Source organism: Drosophila bipectinata, unplaced genomic scaffold (assembly GCF_030179905.1).
Source record: "Drosophila bipectinata strain 14024-0381.07 unplaced genomic scaffold, DbipHiC1v2 scaffold_302, whole genome shotgun sequence".
Lineage (NCBI taxonomy): Eukaryota > Metazoa > Arthropoda > Insecta > Diptera > Drosophilidae > Drosophila > Drosophila bipectinata.
This window is the reverse complement of record NW_027222956.1, coordinates 113,150-131,479: the sequence shown is the minus strand read 5'-3', so window position 1 is coordinate 131,479 and position 18,330 is coordinate 113,150. Positions and strand designations below refer to the sequence as shown.

The following is an 18,330-nucleotide window of genomic DNA, read 5'->3' as shown; positions in this document are numbered from 1 at the left end:
GCGAAGGTGACTGACTGACGGATCGACTGGCTGACGGCTAGACGGTCCGACACGGAGAATGGGCTCAAGCAAGTGCAAGAAAATAAAATTGTAATACATTTGTGAAACGGAAAGCAGCTTAATTAATTGCTCGCGCTTGAAACTAAAAGCAAATGAGCTTGCATTACCCATCGCCCGTCAGTTGATCACTTGATCGTGGATCGCGGACACGCAACTCGAAAGTAGCTATACTACCAGCCACACGGCTTAGATCTTAAGCTTAGACCAATCCCGCGCTGCCGTTAAAAGTGTGATAACCGAAGTATTAACAACCCGTGCGGGAAAAGCTTTATAACACGTTTGTTACTCAGCCGCCGAGGCGATTAGTCTTTGAACTACTTGTCTAAGGAGCGTTCAAAAGTTCAAGACTCATTACGTCCAAGTCGCGTTTAGTTACATAAAAGGTAACTAGCAGAAGCTTAATCGTGGTACACTGCGCCAAAAAGTTAAAGTTTCACGATGTTTTTTATTGGAAAAGATACTCAAACAATGAGATAAAAAGTTTATTAAAAAAATATAATTTCAAAAATCAAGTGTTTATATTATTTTTAAATAAAACCCATAAATCGAGTATCAAGTGAATTAAAAGTGCTATAAAGAACAAATCTGATAACTTTTAAAGACCGATTGTGAAGTTACTTAAATATCACATTTAATAATGTTAATTGCTGTATAGAAAAGATTAAGTCGCTTACACAGGAAGAAATTATTCCCCCATTTCAATGTGAAACTGTTAAACATTTTATGGAAAAACTCCATTGACTTTTGAACTTGACTTTGGCAAAGAAACCCCCAAAAACTAAAAATCTCCATAGCTTATTCGCAACGTGCTGTTTTATGCTTTTTTTTTTTTAGGTCTCGACTCTGACCACTTATAATGACCTATTAAATCGTGTTGGCCTTATAAACCCGACTATTCTGGTTGACGTACATTTCTTGATAACTTTGTTATATATGTACTGACCGTCGCACATTAAAAGGGGCGGGTATAAAATGAATTGACAAGTGGCTTTATATTTCCAGTCCATAATCGCGATTCAAGCTCACTAGATCAGAGCCAGAAGAACTAACTGAAAGGCTACATACCTTAAAAAAGGTATATTCTTGGATTAGCTGACTTTTAATTATACGGTAAGTTTTAGTTTCGACCTTAAGACGTGTTTTGTTTTGTTCTTTATCTGAATAATTAAATATTCAATGTTTGATAGTATTTTTCTTAAATTTTGACACATACTTATAAACAAGATATTTTGAAAAGGAGTGGTTGAAAAAAAGTTTTTTAAGAGTATATTGTCAAGACTATATATATCAAAAAACAGTGTTTCATTTAAAGAGAGCCTCCTGTATATTATAAAGCTCATCACTGATTGAGTGTTTTTTCGCTATACCTTTTCCTCATCAATTTTGCGAGAATTCCTTTTTACACGCGTGGTTTTTTTTGTTCGTTTGAGAACTGAAATATAATGTAAAGTTCAGCAGCACATCGGCATTGACCCATTTAATGTCTGTTGTTCGATCCAATACTCCTGGCTTGAACAATTTAACAAAAAAAAAATCAATTATTTGCATTAGCATTTGCATTATTTATTTTCGTTAAAACCGCGTGTTCAGTGTGTAATTGTGTGGCATTTTATTGTTTATTCAATTTGCAACGTCATGACAATGTTGACCGCTGCAGCTGCCATGCACTGCCTGCCCAAATCGGCGGTGGCAGAGGCCCCCGCCTTTCGGGCCAAAGCCCCCTTCTCGGGTAAGATACAGTGAAAACTAGCTGAATAGACAATTATTTGTGGAGAAAAAACTAACAACATGGCAAAAATATCATTTACTTTTATAATCAATTGCTTTTGTTTAAGTAATTTTATCGCCAATATGAAAATTTTGATTATATTGCAACCTTATACAGATGCAATATTGCAATAGGGCGTGTGTTTCAAAAGTTTCCATGTAAAAGTAAAGTCGTGGCAAGAATATTAGTTTACGTTTACTTTAATATGATTTTTAAAGATTTTCTTTAACATTTAATGTATTGGTACCTTGCTGAATTTATCACAATATAAATATCATCCTTTGGTGATCCTTTTTAAAGGGCATTTCCCTTTACCAAGGTACACCTCTTTATTGTTCGAAAAAATTGTGCATACTCATTATAGGATGATTACTTTTGAATGTAATGTTTTTTTTTTGCAGAGTAAGGTCAAAGTACTTGGTGCCTTGGGGTTGCCCTTGCCATTGTCCGATTTCTTAAAAAAACAAGTTTCTCATGTGGGATTTTTTTGTACAGTTTTAAACCGAAGGGCGAAAGTTGACATTACAATGGATCTTAAACTCCAGAATTTCCCAAAACCCTCAAGCTTACCAGATAAAGTCCATAGCTTTTAACTTGAAAGTCGTACTTTTGTAGCCATTAGCTTTTGTTAGCTATCATATTAAAAATTAAAAATAGACCGTTCGTGAAAAAGGCCAAAACGAAAACGAGAGTATAACGAAGCGTAAACCATGAATGGCCGAAGTCTGGGCACGTGCGATCGTGCGTTTGAAACGATTTGGCCAAAATCGGGCGTCGAAAATCATCAGTCCACAACTGACAGGGTGCTGGTCTTGCAAAAGTGTTAATTGTACAAAATATTCGACACGTACTGATGGGGTTAGAAAAATAGCAACCATTATACATATATTCCAAATATGAAGTAATTAACTAGATTTAACACTAAACCTTAAAGTTTACAAAGTTTTTACGGTCTATTTGAGATAGTTCTCCATTAGGTTTAGTTTGTAGTTTGTGATAAAGTATAGAATGATTCTTTCGGGGAATATTTCAATATCTTTATTTAAATGTTAAATACATTGTACAGAGCATTAACAGCAAATTAAATACAATTAATAACCTATTTATTTAACCCCATGTGTGAGTTTATCGAACAGGTGTAAGCACTAATTGGCGGAGAGCGAGGCAGCTCTAAAACCGGATAGCCAAGTGTATGGCACAGAGTTTCAGGGTCAGTGTAGGAAATGACTACCGCCGACCAAGGGATTTTCAACGCCCTGTGCTCTGTGCAATTACACTCGAAGAAAACCCGAATAAATTAGGTGAACTGCGACTCGCCCAACAGCCGCTGTTGGCTGAGAAAATGTTTAAGCTGAAAGCGAAACTGAAACCGGCTTGGAGTTCGGAGTGGCATCATTTCCCAATGATGATGCACCCAGATTTAAGCTCGCTCTCCCTCCAAGCGGAATGGATAACTCTCTGCCCTCCAGTTGGTGGCTCTCTGGGCTTCGTACACGTGAATGTCATGCTCAAGTTCAAATTTTATCAGTGATGCCAAGTTATTGGATTTGAATATTTTCCGGTTAAAAACAAGGTTTTTTTAAGAAATTTTTGGTGCTATGTTTGGAGGAATATGTATAATTGAAATTTATGTTTAAAGATTTCTTAAAAATATTAAATGTCTGGGGATTAAACGTTTGTCTGATATTAAGCTTAAACTAAATTACGTACCTAATCTTTTTACGAAATTTTAATTCTACCCATCATTTAATTGTCATGAAATCTAAAAAAAAAAAATATATATATATTTAAATTTTAAAATCAAAAGCTGACAAGAATTTCAAATCCGGATCTATAATTTCAAAATAAACCAAAAAACGCACTGTAAGTTTGCTGAAAATTAGCTGATCAGACAGATCTGAACCTAAAGCACATATGTTTTTGTCTCGCAATCTTTTGACGCTCTCATCGCAAATCCAGTTTCGATTCTTGGCCTGGCATAAAATCTCCGCGGCGCGCTTTTGGCCGCAACAGTTTCATCTTGGCTTTTGACGCGTCGCGTTACCTGGTTACCTGGTTGCTTACCCCAGTCCCATCTGGCGGATTACTGTTAGCCATCATCGGCACAAAACAAGTTTCCGTTGGTGTTGTGCTTTTAGCGTACTATTTAAGCGATTTGATTATATTTTGTATTTTCCCAGCCAACTGCTTGGCCAAAAACATTTACAATTCATAAATGTCGAGTGTGTGTCACTTATGAATGCCAAAAATATGCGGCTATTTTTTTTTAGCATATCACCTGGCCCATCTAACCACCATCCATGTGGGTAGACTTTGTAGAAATTTTCAATGTCAACCTTTTGTTGCTAATTTTAAAAACTTTTGTAGTTTTAATAGCTCTTAAACTGCGCAACAAGATGGAAAATTTAAAACTCTAATTTCTGAATGGGAAACTTTGGATGCTAATTTCTGATTTTCTGAGCGACGGGTTTTCTCAATTAAAACTTGTTCTAGAGTCGAGACTATAATTAAGTTCAAGTAGAACTTGTCAACGCAGTCTAGATAGAGAATTCAGTTCAAGGGGTTTTTATTTATCACCTGTCAATGGAGGAGTCACTGCAAGAACTGCATAAACCAAGATCATCGGTAGCTTCAAAGGTGATTTCCGATTTTGGCAAATCTTTTGGTTCATCTTCCGTTATAAGTTGCGAATGTCAAGGTGAAGGTTGGCCAGGTGATCGATAGTTATTCAATGCAGTTTCCCCCTCACTGCCCCTTTGAGCCGGTTCAGAGTCACTTGCCTCATTAATAAATTTAAATTTTCTACCCTCTTACATATAAATAGCGTGCACAATTTATCATTAGACAAACTGAAACTTAAGATCGCGACCCGCTTTGAGCAAATATAATAAAAAAACAAAAAAAAATTAAAGATCAAACAAATTGAAAAATAATTTTAGTAGCTGAACGGAGCAACAACAATTGCAAAATGAGTAAGTGATTGTTAAGTGCAGCAGCCGTCATTATATGGCCAACTAATTGGCAATTGTTGTCGGATTGCTTAGGCATTTTAGTTGGCCAAAGTTCCATGTAAACATGGGACGTTAAAAAAAGATGATAATAACCTGCCCGGGCTTTGGCTCAAAGTACAGAAGCTGATCTGCTAATTGAATATTAATGTCTGCCCTTTCAGGAGTGCCAACGATGTTGTCGGATATCGATCAGCTGCCCCAGATCCAGATGGGCGAGTTCATCCTCCAGTTCGAGCTGGGTGAGCCCACGGCCCATGGCAAGGAGGTGGCCATAAAGGAGCTGCGGGAAACCCCAGAGCGTCAAAAGGAAGCCACCAAGGAGCTAGCAAGGCTTTTGGAGGGTAAGCTATAAACTATATAGTATTATTTTTAGTAAGAAGATTAATTTTTTATAACTCAATACATTTCTTTATTAGTCATCTGAGATCTCTCATAGATAATTAATTCATAAGAATTAAAATAAAATTCCAAGCACATAGTTAAGGGCTTTTCCATTTTTTATTGAAGCAATTAAAAAATAATTATTAAAACTTAATCAAGTTATTAGAAAGAATTACATTTTATTTTTAGAATATTTTATAAAAGATATAGCTACTTAAATCTTTAAAAATGACATTGCCAAGTCTATGCTAAGTACTTATTGAATATCTATTTTTAAACCATATATAATTCGATCTGGCTGTGTGGTAATTCCGTGTCACTAATCACGGGTTGAGGTTAAATGTGGCATGCCCTCGATAAGATTATATGGTATCTACGATTGAACTGCATAACATTCGCTTTGTAATTGCATCTGTAGAACATGATTAGTTTAATAGCAGGGAATTTAAAAGTAAATTGTTAGTTCCGTATTGACGTATTTTTATTTTTTTTTAAACTCTATTTTTAGCGGAGACTGATTTGCATTATCCAAAGGATAACGAGGAATGGCTGATCCGATTCCTGCGTCCCTGCAAGTATTACCCGGAGAGTGCTCGTGATTTGGTAGGTGTTACTATAAAATCTTTATGAAACAGGCATTAATATGATCCTTTTACAGATCAAAAGGTACTACTCCTTCAAGGTGAAGCACTCGGATGTGTACAACAATCTGAAACCATCTGGTGAGATGAACATTTTCAATCACAACATTCTTACTGTTTTTCCCAATCGCGATCAATTGGGTCGTCGCATTTTGGTCCTGGAACTTGGAAGTAAGTTTTTTGTAATTTTTAATTAGATTAAAAAAGAAATAGGCATTAATTATGTATATTTAAATTTTTTAGAGCGCTGGAAGCACAAGCAGGTCACCCTGGACGAGGTGTTCAAGGGAGCTGTGATCTTCCTGGAGGCTGCCATGCTTGAGCCGGAGACTCAGATCTGCGGAGCAGTCGTCATCTTCGACATGGATGGCCTTAGTCTGCAGCAGACATGGCAGTTCACACCGCCGTTTGCCAAGCGTATCGTGGACTGGCTCCAGGACTCTGTCCCCCTCAGGATAAAGGCTATCCACATTGTCAACCAGCCGAAGATCTTCAATGTGGTGTTCGCCCTGTTCAAGCCCTTCTTGCGGGAGAAACTGAGGAGCAGGATCATCTTCCATGGCACCGATCGCGAGTCCTTGCACAAACACATGTCGCCCAAGTGCCTGCCGGCCGCCTATGGCGGAATCCTCGAATCCAACCGGATCGACAGTGACCAGTGGTATCAATTGCTTCTCAAATGCGATCCCGAATTCGATGCCATCAACTCGTATGGCTACAAGAAGAAGTGATAGGGCTTGCGGCGACATCAAGTGATAGGGAATCCCCAATTTCCATTACCAAACATATCTGTGCGGCACGCATGCGCACTTTATTGTTAAGCACCCGATCTGTTATACGCTTGTCCTGTTAGAGAATAGCGCCTAGAGTTTGCCGTAGTCATAGATCCTTCGAAGCTTCGATCGAACCCAGCAAAAGTGTTACACATACTTATTACTTATTAAAGTTAATCCGGGGTAAGCGTATTTATATCATACTCTACTTTTATACAAATTGTTGAAATATATAAACACGAAATTTATCCATGATGTGTGTTTTTTTTTCTTTTCAGTTTGTAAGAGTTAGTATTGTTAGTTTTGACTCAACTTTCTTTTTATTTTCCATATAATTTGGCAATAGTACATATAATATATAAAAAAAAAAGTTAAACATGGTTTAACTTGTACAGTTGTTAAGACATTTGTGCTCGTGATTTTATGTATATTTTTGAAAGCCTTTTTTTAATGGCGTGAAGTAACTTTTTGGCTACAAAGGCACACTGAGATTTTATGTGGGTTTTTTTGTTAGTATTATTTAAAAAAGCCTTATTTTAAAAAAGCAAAAAGAAAAGTTTAAGAATTAATATTGACCATTATTGGTAAATAATTGATTCTAGCAAAGCTTACAACTGTTTTTCATTAAAATTCTTCAAAAATGAATCTCCAAAAATGACTAAATTTCTTAACAAGGTACTCTTAGTTTCAACTAATTTTCCCTTTATAGTAAAACTAATGTCTTTCATTAACATCTTTGCTATTTCATTTGATTATTTCATATCAAAAGCTAGCTTTTATTTCATATAACAAAATAATATTATTTTTTTCGTTGCTTTGCAAACAAAAAGTGTCTTAAAGCTATGTTGTACAGTATAAGAAAAATTTCATTCAGGTCCAATTTTTATCTTTACAAAAATCGTTCCTCTAACATTAGAATATATATCTTCGGTATAGATTTAAATGTTAACCACATCGATTGTTTAGATTTTGGTCTGGAACGCCTCTCGAGTCTGGAATGCATTGAAAAGGTCATCCTGGAGGCCAGGCCCCGGCAAGTGGTTAAATTAAGCGTAAATTCCCGGACAACTCCCGTCAGTCTGCTCATAGACGATAATTGGTCTTTGGCGCCTTTGCATTATTGCGTTTCTGTCCGAACATTTTCTTTCCCGGGCTGCGCATGGCGGCGTCATCCACATCCGCATTGGTGTCCGCGGTCTCGCCACCCCCCGTGCAACAGATGCGGCGCTGGGCGAGGCGAATGGGGCGGGTAAGGTCGATAGTGTCGCCCTGCTGTCGGAGCTCTGACTCCGCCACGCACTCCATGTGCCGCCATTGGCGGAGGCCAAGGGTGAAGGCCTCTGTCACGTTGTTGGCGGCCTTGGACGAGGTCTCGATGTGGGAGGCAATCTTCTGCTCGGCGCACCACTGCTGGACCCCCTCGTAGTTGACCTGTCGCTTTGCCAGAGGAAGGTCGTTCTGCAGAGTTACATATATTATTTAATATTTGTATAATAAATTATCTGTATACCTTACCTTATTTCCCACCACAATAAATGGAAACTTGTCAGCGTCCACGTCGGCATACATGAGGAATTCCTTCCGCCACAGATCCAATCCTCTCAAGCTGTCTCGGTCATCGAGGGCATAGCAAAGCAGGCAGATATCTGATCCCCGGTAGAACGGTGTTCGCAGGGCTCTGAATCGTTCCTGGCCTGCCGTATCCCATATCTATTTCAAAGAAAAATTCAATAAAACAAATGCAATTAAGTTTAATTGAATGGCTAATTCAATTAGCAATATATTTGAATTTGAATTTGCCGCTAAAGCGAATCAAAACTTTTGTTAAAAGTGAGAAAAATGGTGGGCTACAAAAAAAAAAAGAGGGGAACCTGATTCATCTAGATCACGGCACACATTTTTGAGCTTAAAGTAAATATTTAGTCTAGAGGGTAGTCAGTGACTATAACTGATAACAATGTGTGGCCGATAAGCAAATAAGTCAAACAGAAAAATGTTTAAAGTAAACTAGAGACCTAGAAAGAAATAGGGCTTTAAGAGCTATGATTATTTTTTAGGTATTTTGTTTAAATCCTAATAGAAATCAAAGCTTACAGAGAGGATATATTATAACCTAGAACTACATTTATAATTTGATTTGTTTAAAATGTGGGTGCTTCCATGGCAACATGAAAAACTATACACCACAAGTTGGGGGTATTTTATTTACATATGTACGAAAATATATTATATTTGTGTGTATATCCCCGACACGGGGAGATTCCCTATTTCGCGAGTTCTTCTCCCAACAAGCCAACCGTGAAAAGTGATTATGTCTTTTTGTCTCTCGACTGTGGGGAATGATGGTAATCTGCCGGTATGGGGGACTTCAAATTATGCGAAATACTCTGAGAATTAGTCATCAACAAAGCCGCATTCTTTACACTTTCTATAGGTAACATCGATTGCTTCAATTAGAATCATTATACCGATTTGCTGCCACCTTGGATGCACTCACTTTGCTTACTCATTCAAAACGCTCCTGCATATTCATTAGTTTTCCAAGCTTGGTCGACTGTGAAAAATATTTTGTTTTGATTTTCGAATAATCCGCCAAGACAGCCTGGCATCAGCAGGAATAATAAAGAATTAAGAATTCAGATGAGATTGAGACCAGAAACTGTGGCGGCGGATGAAACAAAGTTGAGGCTTTGTTTTCGAGTCCACAAAGTGTCATTATTTATAATTTTGTTTGTTGTAGTTTTTTGTTTTTTTCGCAAAAGCTCAACTGTACGTTAATTGAGTAGAAATTTGCTATGTACTGTATATGTGTGGGCATGGGGCAGATGGAAGAGATAGAATCATAAATATATAGGTACAGTGGTGTAGATAGTTTATAAGGGATTATACCAAGAATTGTTTTCAAAAGAGTTCCTAAAATATAGATTGTTTTGAGTCTAATAGTCAGTAATTTTAAGTCTTAGGTAGATAGAAATTTAATAGTTTATTTATGCTATTTTGTAATGCTCCAATAACCACTGTACTACGAATTGTAGAAAAGTAAAAACAAAGCTCAATCGTTGTTCACATTTGAAGTGTTTCGACATCAAGAAATTGCCGGTGGATGTGATCTTATTGAAGGGGAAATAATTGGATACAGAGGGGAAGTTGTAGACACGGCACGTAAAGGAAACACGCTTGGCTAGTCTCCTATCTTGACCAACTCTTAAGTTTTCTAAAGAAACATAAAATAAATAATGAAGTATTACCTGCAATGTGTAACGCTCTCCATCGACCTCTATATCCTTGTTCATAAACTCAACCCCGATGGTGTGGAAATTGTTTTCCTCGTAACGATTGGAAACGAAACGATTGAGGAGGGCCGACTTTCCCACCCCGCCGTCACCCAGTATGACGACCTTCAGCAGTTTGGATCTCTGCGGTGGGCGCATATTTGTCATGATGTGTGTTTGTTAAATAAACAATATTCCAACAATTAAGCCCGGCAACAGTGTGTCGATTTCTTCAGCAGTTTCTCAACTGCGCAACTAGAAACTACTTTTCGATTATTGGCTTAATTTCACCCACGACTTTACAATTTAGTGTAATGCACTTTTGTTTAATTACATTATGTACTATAGCCGGGCACTTTACAAAAGGAGCAATTAGTGGTTTTTGTATGAATAAATTTGAAATTAAAAAAAAACTATGAGCGTAACCGAAATCCGCGCCGCCGTTCAGGTCCAATTGGATGAGCAGTCAGCTGACAACTAACAGGGGCAGCTCGTTGGATAACAAGTGGTAGTGGCGCCGAACAGAGCTGTTAGCTTGTCTTCTTTTTGGATTTCCCAAAGCTCTGTTAGCCGCTTGGCGGGCAAATTCAAAAATAACATGGATTACTATTATAAATGTATAAAATATTTTTATATCTTCCTTGATTCAATCGTTTATAAATAAATTATAATAATCTCAGCCCTTGATGACCGCAATGGGTCGCATTTTTATGCACTTTTTGCTAATGCCCGCCGCATGGCAGGTGTCCACCACATCGGTCACGTCCTTGTACGACTCGGGGGCCTCCTCCATGACTAACTTGGGTGAGGCCACGCGAATGGCAATACCGATCTGGTCCAGCTTATCGAGCACCTCTTTGTAGTCGATATTTCGGCGAGATTTGGCACGGGACAGAGCACGACCCTATGGATAGAAAGATTATATTAGAAATATATAATATACAGCTTTTTTCAAAGAACTCACCGCTCCATGGCAGGTGCTGCCGAAAGTTTCCTGCATACCCTGCTCTGTACCAGTGAGGACATAACTGCAGGTGCCCATGGTTCCGCCCACTAGGACTGGCTGTCCCGTGAGCTGGTAGTCCACAGGGATAAGTGGGTGATGTGGGGGAAAGGCGCGAGTGGAGCCTTTACGGTGGACCAGCAACTTGCGCTCCTTTCCATCGACGATGTGGTTCTCCACCTTGGCAATGTTATGTGAAACGTCGTAGATTACGTGCATGTCGAGATCATCCGGAGTGGTGTTGAACATTTTCGCGAAGGCCTGCCGCGTAAGGAAGGTCATGGAGCTGCGGTTGACCCAAGCAAAGTTGGCCGCCGCCGCCATGGCCTTGAGGTAGTCCTGACCCTCCACGGAGTTGATACGAGCGCAGGCCAGCTGTCGGTCATTCGTTTCAATCTTGTCCCGTTTCATGGCCTTCTCCATTTGCACCAGGGCATCAGTGGCCACCTGATGGCCGAAGCCACGGCTGCCCGAGTGAATCATCACCACCACCTGGCCCTTTTCCTCAATGCCCATCTTCGAGGCGCTCCACTTATCGTAGATCTCGTCCACCACCTGAATTTCCGCATAGTGATTACCCGCTCCCAACGTTCCCAACTGGGGAAGTCCTCGTTTCTTGGCCCGCATGCTAACCTTAGCAGGATCGGCGTTCAACATTCGTCCATATTCTTCGCAGTGCTCCTTGTCCTCTGCCCAGACGTAACCCTCGCGTAGCGACCAGTCCATGCCCATTTCCAGGGCCTCCTCCAGATCACGAGCATTCATCGGTATGATGCCCTTCGAGCCCACACCCACGGGAATGTGATCGAACAGCGACTGGGCCAGCTGCTCCTTTACCGGCTGCACATCCCGCTCATAAAGGTTGGTGCGGAGCAGACGAACACCGCAGTTGATGTCGAAGCCCACGCCACCGGGGCTAACCACGGACAGGGGGTCATTCATGTCAAAGGCTGCCATGTTCCCGATGGCGAATCCATAGCCAGAATGGATGTCCGGGAGACCTATGGAGCGTCCCACTATGCCGGGCAAGGCGGCCACATTGGCTATTTGCTTGACGCCGGGGAGAAAGCCACCGACTGCTCCTGGGCGACACGAGTTCTTTAGCTCTTCCAGCATCAGGCGCTCCAGTCGGCTATTCACGTAGAAACATCCTTCCACATTCATGTTCGGCTGGAAGCCCTTCTTGATGCGCCAGCAGTGGTCGCTGATCTTCTCCAGGTACTTCAGCTCATCGTTATAGGGACGCACCACCATCGCACAGCTTTGGGGAATTACTTTTTCTGATTAATCTAGTCAGCTGCTATTTATAAGTATTTATTTCGCGATGAAATATGGTTTGTTGCATGCCGGCATGAAATTAGGGTTGTTGAAAATATAATTATATCGATATTTGTCGTATTTGAAACGGTTTGTGTCTTTGCTACATACATTTCAAACGGTCATACTTTAATTTGAACAAATTAAAATTTAAAAAAAAATTTAAAAAATATTTTCTCTCAGGATTTTGATGCAGAATGATGGAGAATCGATACAGAAATCGTTTAAGGTACTCCGCTAGAGAATTGGATCAGGATTGGGGAAGATATAGCCATCCCTGTGGGCCATGTAGGGGAAAACCCCATTTTCAAGGCATCCCAGCATGGAAAATGGACAAAAAATTTAAAAAATATTTTGTCTCAGGATTTTGATGCAGAATGGTGGAGAATCGATTCAGAAATCGTTTGAGGTACTCCGCTTGAGAATCGGATCAGGATTGGGGAAGATATAGCCATCCCTGAGGGCCATATGGGGAAAACCAGATTTTCAAGGGATCCCATCATGAAAAATGGGCAAGAAATCTGAAAAATATTTTGTCTCAGGATTTTGATGCAAAATGGTGGAGAATCGATTCAGAAATCGTTTGAGGTACTCCGCTTAAGAATCGGATGAAAATTGGGGAAGATATCGCCATCCCTGTGGGCCATGTAGGGGAAAACCCCATTTTTAAGGCATCCCAGCAGGAAAAATGTACAAAAAATCTAAAAAATATTTTGTTTCAGGATTTTGATGCAGAATGGTAGAGAATCGATCCAGAAATCGTTTAAGGTACTCCGCTTGAGAATCGGATCAGGATTGGTGAAGATATAGCCATCCCTGTGGGCCATGTAGGGGAAAACCCCATTTTCAAAGCATCCCAGCATGGAAAATGGACAAAAAATTTAAAAAATATTTTGTCTCAGGATTTTGATGCAGAATGGTGGAGAATCGATTCAGAAATCGTTTGAGGTACTCCGCTTGAGAATCGGATCAGGATTGGGGAAGATATAGCCATCCCTGTGGGCCATATAGGGGAAAACCCCATTTTTAAGGCATCCCAGCAGGAAAAATGTACAAAAAATCTAAAAAATATTTTGTTTCAGGATTTTGATGCAGAATGGTAGAGAATCGATCCAGAAATCGTTTAAGGTACTCCGCTAGAGAATTGGATCAGGATTGGGGAAGATATAGCCATCCCTGTGGGCCATGTAGGGGAAAACCCCATTTTCAAGGCATCCCAGCATGGAAAATGGACAAAAAATTTAAAAAATATTTTGTCTCAGGATTTTGATGCAGAATGGTGGAGAATCGATTCAGAAATCGTTTGAGGTACTCCGCTTGAGAATCGGATCAGGATTGGGGAAGATATAGCCATCCCTGTGGGCCATATAGGGGAAAACCCCATTTTCAAGGGATCCATCATGAAAAATGGACAAAAAATCTGAAAAATATTTTGTCTCAGGATTTTGATGCAGAATGGTGGAGAATCGATCCAGAAATCGTTTAAGGTACTCCGCTTGAGAATCGGATCAGGATTGGGGAAGATATAGCCATCCCTGTGGGCCATATAGGGGAAAACCCCATTTTCAAGGCATCCCAGCATGGAAAATGGACAAAAAATTTAAAAAATATTTTGTCTCAGGATTTTGATGCAGAATGGTGGAGAATCGATTCAGAAATCGTTTGAGGTACTCCGCTAGAGAATTGGATCAGGATTGGGGAAGATATAGCCATCCCTGTGGGCCATGTAGGGGAAAACCCCATTTTCAAGGCATCCCAGCATGGAAAATGGACAAAAAATTTAAAAAATATTTTGTCTCAGGATTTTGATGCAGCGGAGTACCTCGTTTGAGGTACTCCGCTTGAGAATCGGATCAGGATTGGGGAAGATATAGCCATCCCTGTGGGCCATATAGGGGAAAACCCCATTTTTAAGGCATCCCAGCAGGAAAAATGTACAAAAAATCTAAAAAATATTTTGTTTCAGGATTTTGATGCAGAATGGTAGAGAATCGATCCAGAAATCGTTTAAGGTACTCCGCTAGAGAATTGGATCAGGATTGGGGAAGATATAGCCATCCCTGTGGGCCATGTAGGGGAAAACCCCATTTTCAAGGCATCCCAGCATGGAAAATGGACAAAAAATTTAAAAAATATTTTGTCTCAGGATTTTGATGCAGAATGGTGGAGAATCGATTCAGAAATCGTTTGAGGTACTCCGCTTGAGAATCGGATCAGGATTGGGGAAGATATAGCCATCCCTGAGGGCCATATGGGGAAAACCAGATTTTCAAGGGATCCCATCATGGAAAATGGACAAAAAATCTAAAAAATATTTTGTTTCAGGATTTTGATGCAGAATGGTAGAGAATCGATCCAGAAATCGTTTAAGGTACTCCGCTTAAGAATCGGATCAGGATTGGGGAAGATATAGCCATCCCTGTGGGCCATGTAGGGGAAAACCCCATTTTTAAGGCATCCCAGCAGGAAAAATGTACAAAAAATCTAAAAAATATTTTGTTTCAGGATTTTGATGCAGAATGGTAGAGAATCGATCCAGAAATCGTTTAAGGTACTCCGCTTGAGAATCGGATCAGGATTGGTGAAGATATAGCCATCCCTGTGGGCCATGTAGGGGAAAACCCCATTTTCAAAGCATCCCAGCATGGAAAATGGACAAAAAATTTAAAAAATATTTTGTCTCAGGATTTTGATGCAGAATGGTGGAGAATCGATTCAGAAATCGTTTGAGGTACTCCGCTTGAGAATCGGATCAGGATTGGGGAAGATATAGCCATCCCTGTGGGCCATATAGGGGAAAACCCCATTTTCAAGGGATCCATCATGAAAAATGGACAAGAAATCTGAAAAATATTTTGTCTCAGGATTTTGATGCAGAATGATAAAGAATCAATCCAGAAATCGTTTAAGGTACCCCGCTTGAGAATCGGATCAGGATTGGTGAAGATATAGCCATCCCTGTGGGCCATGTAGGGGAAAACCCCATTTTCAAGGGATCCATCATGAAAAATGGACAAAAAATTTGAAAAATATTTTGTCTCAGGATTTTGATGCAGAATGGTGGAGAATCGATCCAGAAATCGTTTAAGGTACTCCGCTTGAGAATCGGATCAGGATTGGGGAAGATATAGCCATCCCTGTGGGCCATATAGGGGAAAACCCCATTTTCAAGGGATCCATCATGAAAAATGGACAAGAAATCTGAAAAATATTTTGTCTCAGGATTTTGATGCAGAATGATAAAGAATCAATCCAGAAATCGTTTAAGGTACCCCGCTTGAGAATCGGATCAGGATTGGTGAAGATATAACTATCACTGTGAGCCATAGAGGAGACTGCCATATAAATGAATTATCGGAAATAACCCTTTTTTCGTGTTTTTGAAGATAGTCCACCTGAAGTTAGCTTTCTTTATTGTTTTTAAATATTTTTTATTAAAATAGACAGCATGTTTAGAATAATAATTTTAATAGATTTTAGAAGCTATTAAAAATCGTACAATTTCTTATTTCCAGACAACAAAAGTTATTGTTTCTGGCTTTTCAGCTTCGCAGATATATTTAAACAAGCTCTTGTCATGGCCACTGCAAGGACGATCGTTCAGCTGAATTTCCGTAGAACTCTCATATATATACCCTAAATGTATACAATGTTCTTTTCCTCCAGCATTATCCGGTTGCTTGGGAGCCCACCGATTGATATTGATCGGCTGGGCATTGGTGAACCAATTGTGGGTTCCTGTTTTTCCCAAATCATTACCCGATGTCCAGTGTTCGGATCTTACTCCTTTGGACTTCAAATAGGCGGCAATGGCATCGAATTCCTCAGGAGTCTCGAAGGTCACCAGATCGGCTTCCATTTTACGGCATTTTTCATAGGCCACATACCAGTTTACTTGTTCCGCTCCAAAGAAATAGAAACCATCTCGAATCTTAACAAACGGGCTCAAGTCAATTGGAACTTGATTGGGATTTCCTAAAAATATAAATATATTTTAAAAATTTTTAAAATTTGTTTAAATAATTTCATTTACCGGTTATTATTTCTGCTGCATATTTATGTCCCCAGATTAGTTCAAAACTAAACAAAAAGAGCAGGAGTTTAACGAATATCTTCAACATTTTACGATTTTCTGACTAACAGTCGAAGATGTGGAAACTTATTTATACCCATTTTTTATCAGAAATTCTTGATAATTTTGCAATGAATGTTTGTTCGCAAAAATTAGCGCCCAAAATTAATAGATAAAATGGTTCTTTTGATAGCAATTATCAGGGAATTATTTCATGTTAAGTGAAAGGTGATTACTTGTTAGAAATTGAGTTTAATTGGGTTCTTTCTTAATCACGCAGATTTTTTTTATTTTGGTATAGAATATGTATACTTTACATACATTAATAAATACAAACTTTTCTATTATTTCCATACAACGATTGAAATTGTTTCTTGCTTAGGAGCCTCGCAGATATATCTCTTGTAATATTCACATCGACCATCGCTCATAAAATATTGATCTTTGGATGACATATAGACACATCGTTCTTTGTTTTGGTAATTGTCGGGTTGTCCTTGAGCCCATCCTTTAATTTTTATGGGCTTGGCATTGGAGAACCAATTGTGGACCCCGCTCTTACCCAGATCGTTGCCTGATGTCCAGTACATTACGGTGTTTCCTTTTAATACTTTTTTTTGCAAATGGGCCTGAATATCACAGTGCTCCTCTGGGGTCTCAAATGTCACCAGTTCGGATCCCAGTTTTCGGCAGATTTCATAGGCCATAAACCAGTTGGCTGTCTGAGTGCTAATGAAATAGTATCCATTACCGATCCTGACAAAAGGACTCGTGTTGATTGGAATATCGTTTGGGTTTCCTGCAAATACATTGTATAATTTTTTTTATCAGGTATTAATTTTATTTTGATTATAACAAACCATTCTTAAATTCGGTTGCAAATTTGTCATATGTTGAGCCCAGTTTAAAACTGATTAGGGCTAAAAGGAATCGAAATAGTTTCCGCAGCATTTGGACTTGGTTTGTGAAGATTTTCCGAATTTGTGGCTGCTTTTATACCCAAAATAGAAAATCAATTAAACTGCCTATCCCTTTTAGGTAGAACTTAAGACTTATTTTGGTTAATTTTTTAAATTACTGTAGATAATTTTATTTTCTTTGTTTATAGATGAACCTAGCTTTGTGTCTGAATTCCCAAAAGATAATTTACTTACTAAGCCTTGATCATCATTAACCACAGCTGCAACATTGACTAACATTTTTAGGTAATTAGAAAGCTACCCTATTTATTCTTTGTACTTACACCATTGTGCATGTTCAATTTTTATGAATGCCAAAAAAAAACGTTCCTTCTAATCTTATGGTTGATTTTTAATTACCATAATATCCTTGCGCAATCAGCAGGACCAAGACTTTCCAAGGCATCCGTTCAAGGTCTAGAAAAGTCTTGCCCTACTACATGTGGGGAATGCACTGAAATAGTCCACATTTGCAATTCAAAAAAGCGGTGACCACCCACACCAAATGCCAGAAATGAACACTAATGATTTTCATTTAATACCCACAAGAAAATGCATATAAGAAAAGGCAAAACGAGGCTATGGAAATCTCTTTTAGTTGGGAATGGCAGTCAATTAAACGGAAGTGGAATTACCTTGTCTACAATGGAATTTGAATAAAGACCTGGTAAAGAATGGCCATTTTAGGAGACTTTAAAAGAGAAAAGACCTTTTATAATTTAAAAAACATCATATTATACTTTAAAAGTGGTAAGTTATTAGCTTTTTAGTTGTTTTAAGAAAATGTTTAACTCTACAACAAATAAATTACCTAACATATGTCTGTTAAAATAAACACTGTTAGCTAACATTTAAGTGTTGGTAAATATCGACAAGGCGCCAAGAATTTAAATTTAAGCTTAGTGCATTGGCGAGCAATAAATAATGGTTCGACCATTCTATAGACATGTGTAGGATCCCAGGAAAAGAAAACTACTCTCCAAAGACTCCTATAGAAGGCATTCCTTGCATTTGTGTGCATATGTGAGTGTACTCCCAGTGGAGTAATTTCAACGTAGGGGACACGTGACTCC

At 39.0% G+C, this 18,330-nt stretch overlaps 4 protein-coding genes across 7 annotated transcripts; 1 reads left to right on the top strand and 3 right to left on the bottom strand.

Moving 5' to 3' along the window:
- Positions 1-1,062: 1,062 nt before the first annotated feature.
- On the top strand, positions 1,063-6,882 carry LOC138925491 (alpha-tocopherol transfer protein-like). 4 transcript variants are annotated; one of them, XM_070282809.1, is made up of 5 exons: positions 1,063-1,170; positions 5,001-5,180; positions 5,729-5,823; positions 5,879-6,032; positions 6,105-6,882. In XM_070282809.1, the coding sequence occupies exons 2-5, from the start codon at positions 5,012-5,014 to the stop codon at positions 6,590-6,592; spliced, it is 906 nt and encodes a 301-aa protein (XP_070138910.1). In that variant the 5' UTR covers positions 1,063-1,170; positions 5,001-5,011; the 3' UTR covers positions 6,593-6,882. The 4 variants fall into 4 exon arrangements, with proteins under 4 accessions (XP_070138910.1, XP_070138908.1, XP_070138911.1 ...); XM_070282807.1 differs by lacking the exon at positions 1,063-1,170 and adding an exon at positions 1,510-1,789; XM_070282810.1 differs by lacking the exon at positions 1,063-1,170 and adding an exon at positions 3,677-3,691.
- A 474-nt stretch (positions 6,883-7,356) lies between these two features.
- On the bottom strand, positions 7,357-10,378 carry LOC108126852 (RAS oncogene family member Rab9). Its single transcript, XM_017243596.3, has 3 exons — positions 9,883-10,378; positions 8,150-8,344; positions 7,357-8,092 (listed from the first exon to the last, which is right to left on the bottom strand). Exons 1-3 carry the CDS (start codon positions 10,072-10,074, stop codon positions 7,718-7,720), a joined length of 762 nt encoding a protein of 253 aa, XP_017099085.2. The 5' UTR covers positions 10,075-10,378; the 3' UTR covers positions 7,357-7,717.
- A 131-nt stretch (positions 10,379-10,509) lies between these two features.
- Positions 10,510-12,301, bottom strand: LOC108126849 (RtcB RNA ligase). The gene is made up of 2 exons (XM_017243590.3): positions 10,871-12,301; positions 10,510-10,810 (listed from the first exon to the last, which is right to left on the bottom strand). Exons 1-2 carry the CDS (start codon positions 12,161-12,163, stop codon positions 10,583-10,585), a joined length of 1,521 nt encoding a protein of 506 aa, XP_017099079.2. The 5' UTR covers positions 12,164-12,301; the 3' UTR covers positions 10,510-10,582.
- A 3,430-nt stretch (positions 12,302-15,731) lies between these two features.
- Positions 15,732-16,465, bottom strand: LOC138927549 (C-type lectin 37Da-like). The gene is made up of 2 exons (XM_070282813.1): positions 16,260-16,465; positions 15,732-16,201 (listed from the first exon to the last, which is right to left on the bottom strand). The coding sequence occupies exons 1-2, from the start codon at positions 16,345-16,347 to the stop codon at positions 15,732-15,734; spliced, it is 558 nt and encodes a 185-aa protein (XP_070138914.1). The 5' UTR covers positions 16,348-16,465.
- Positions 16,466-18,330: the final 1,865 nt, after the last annotated feature.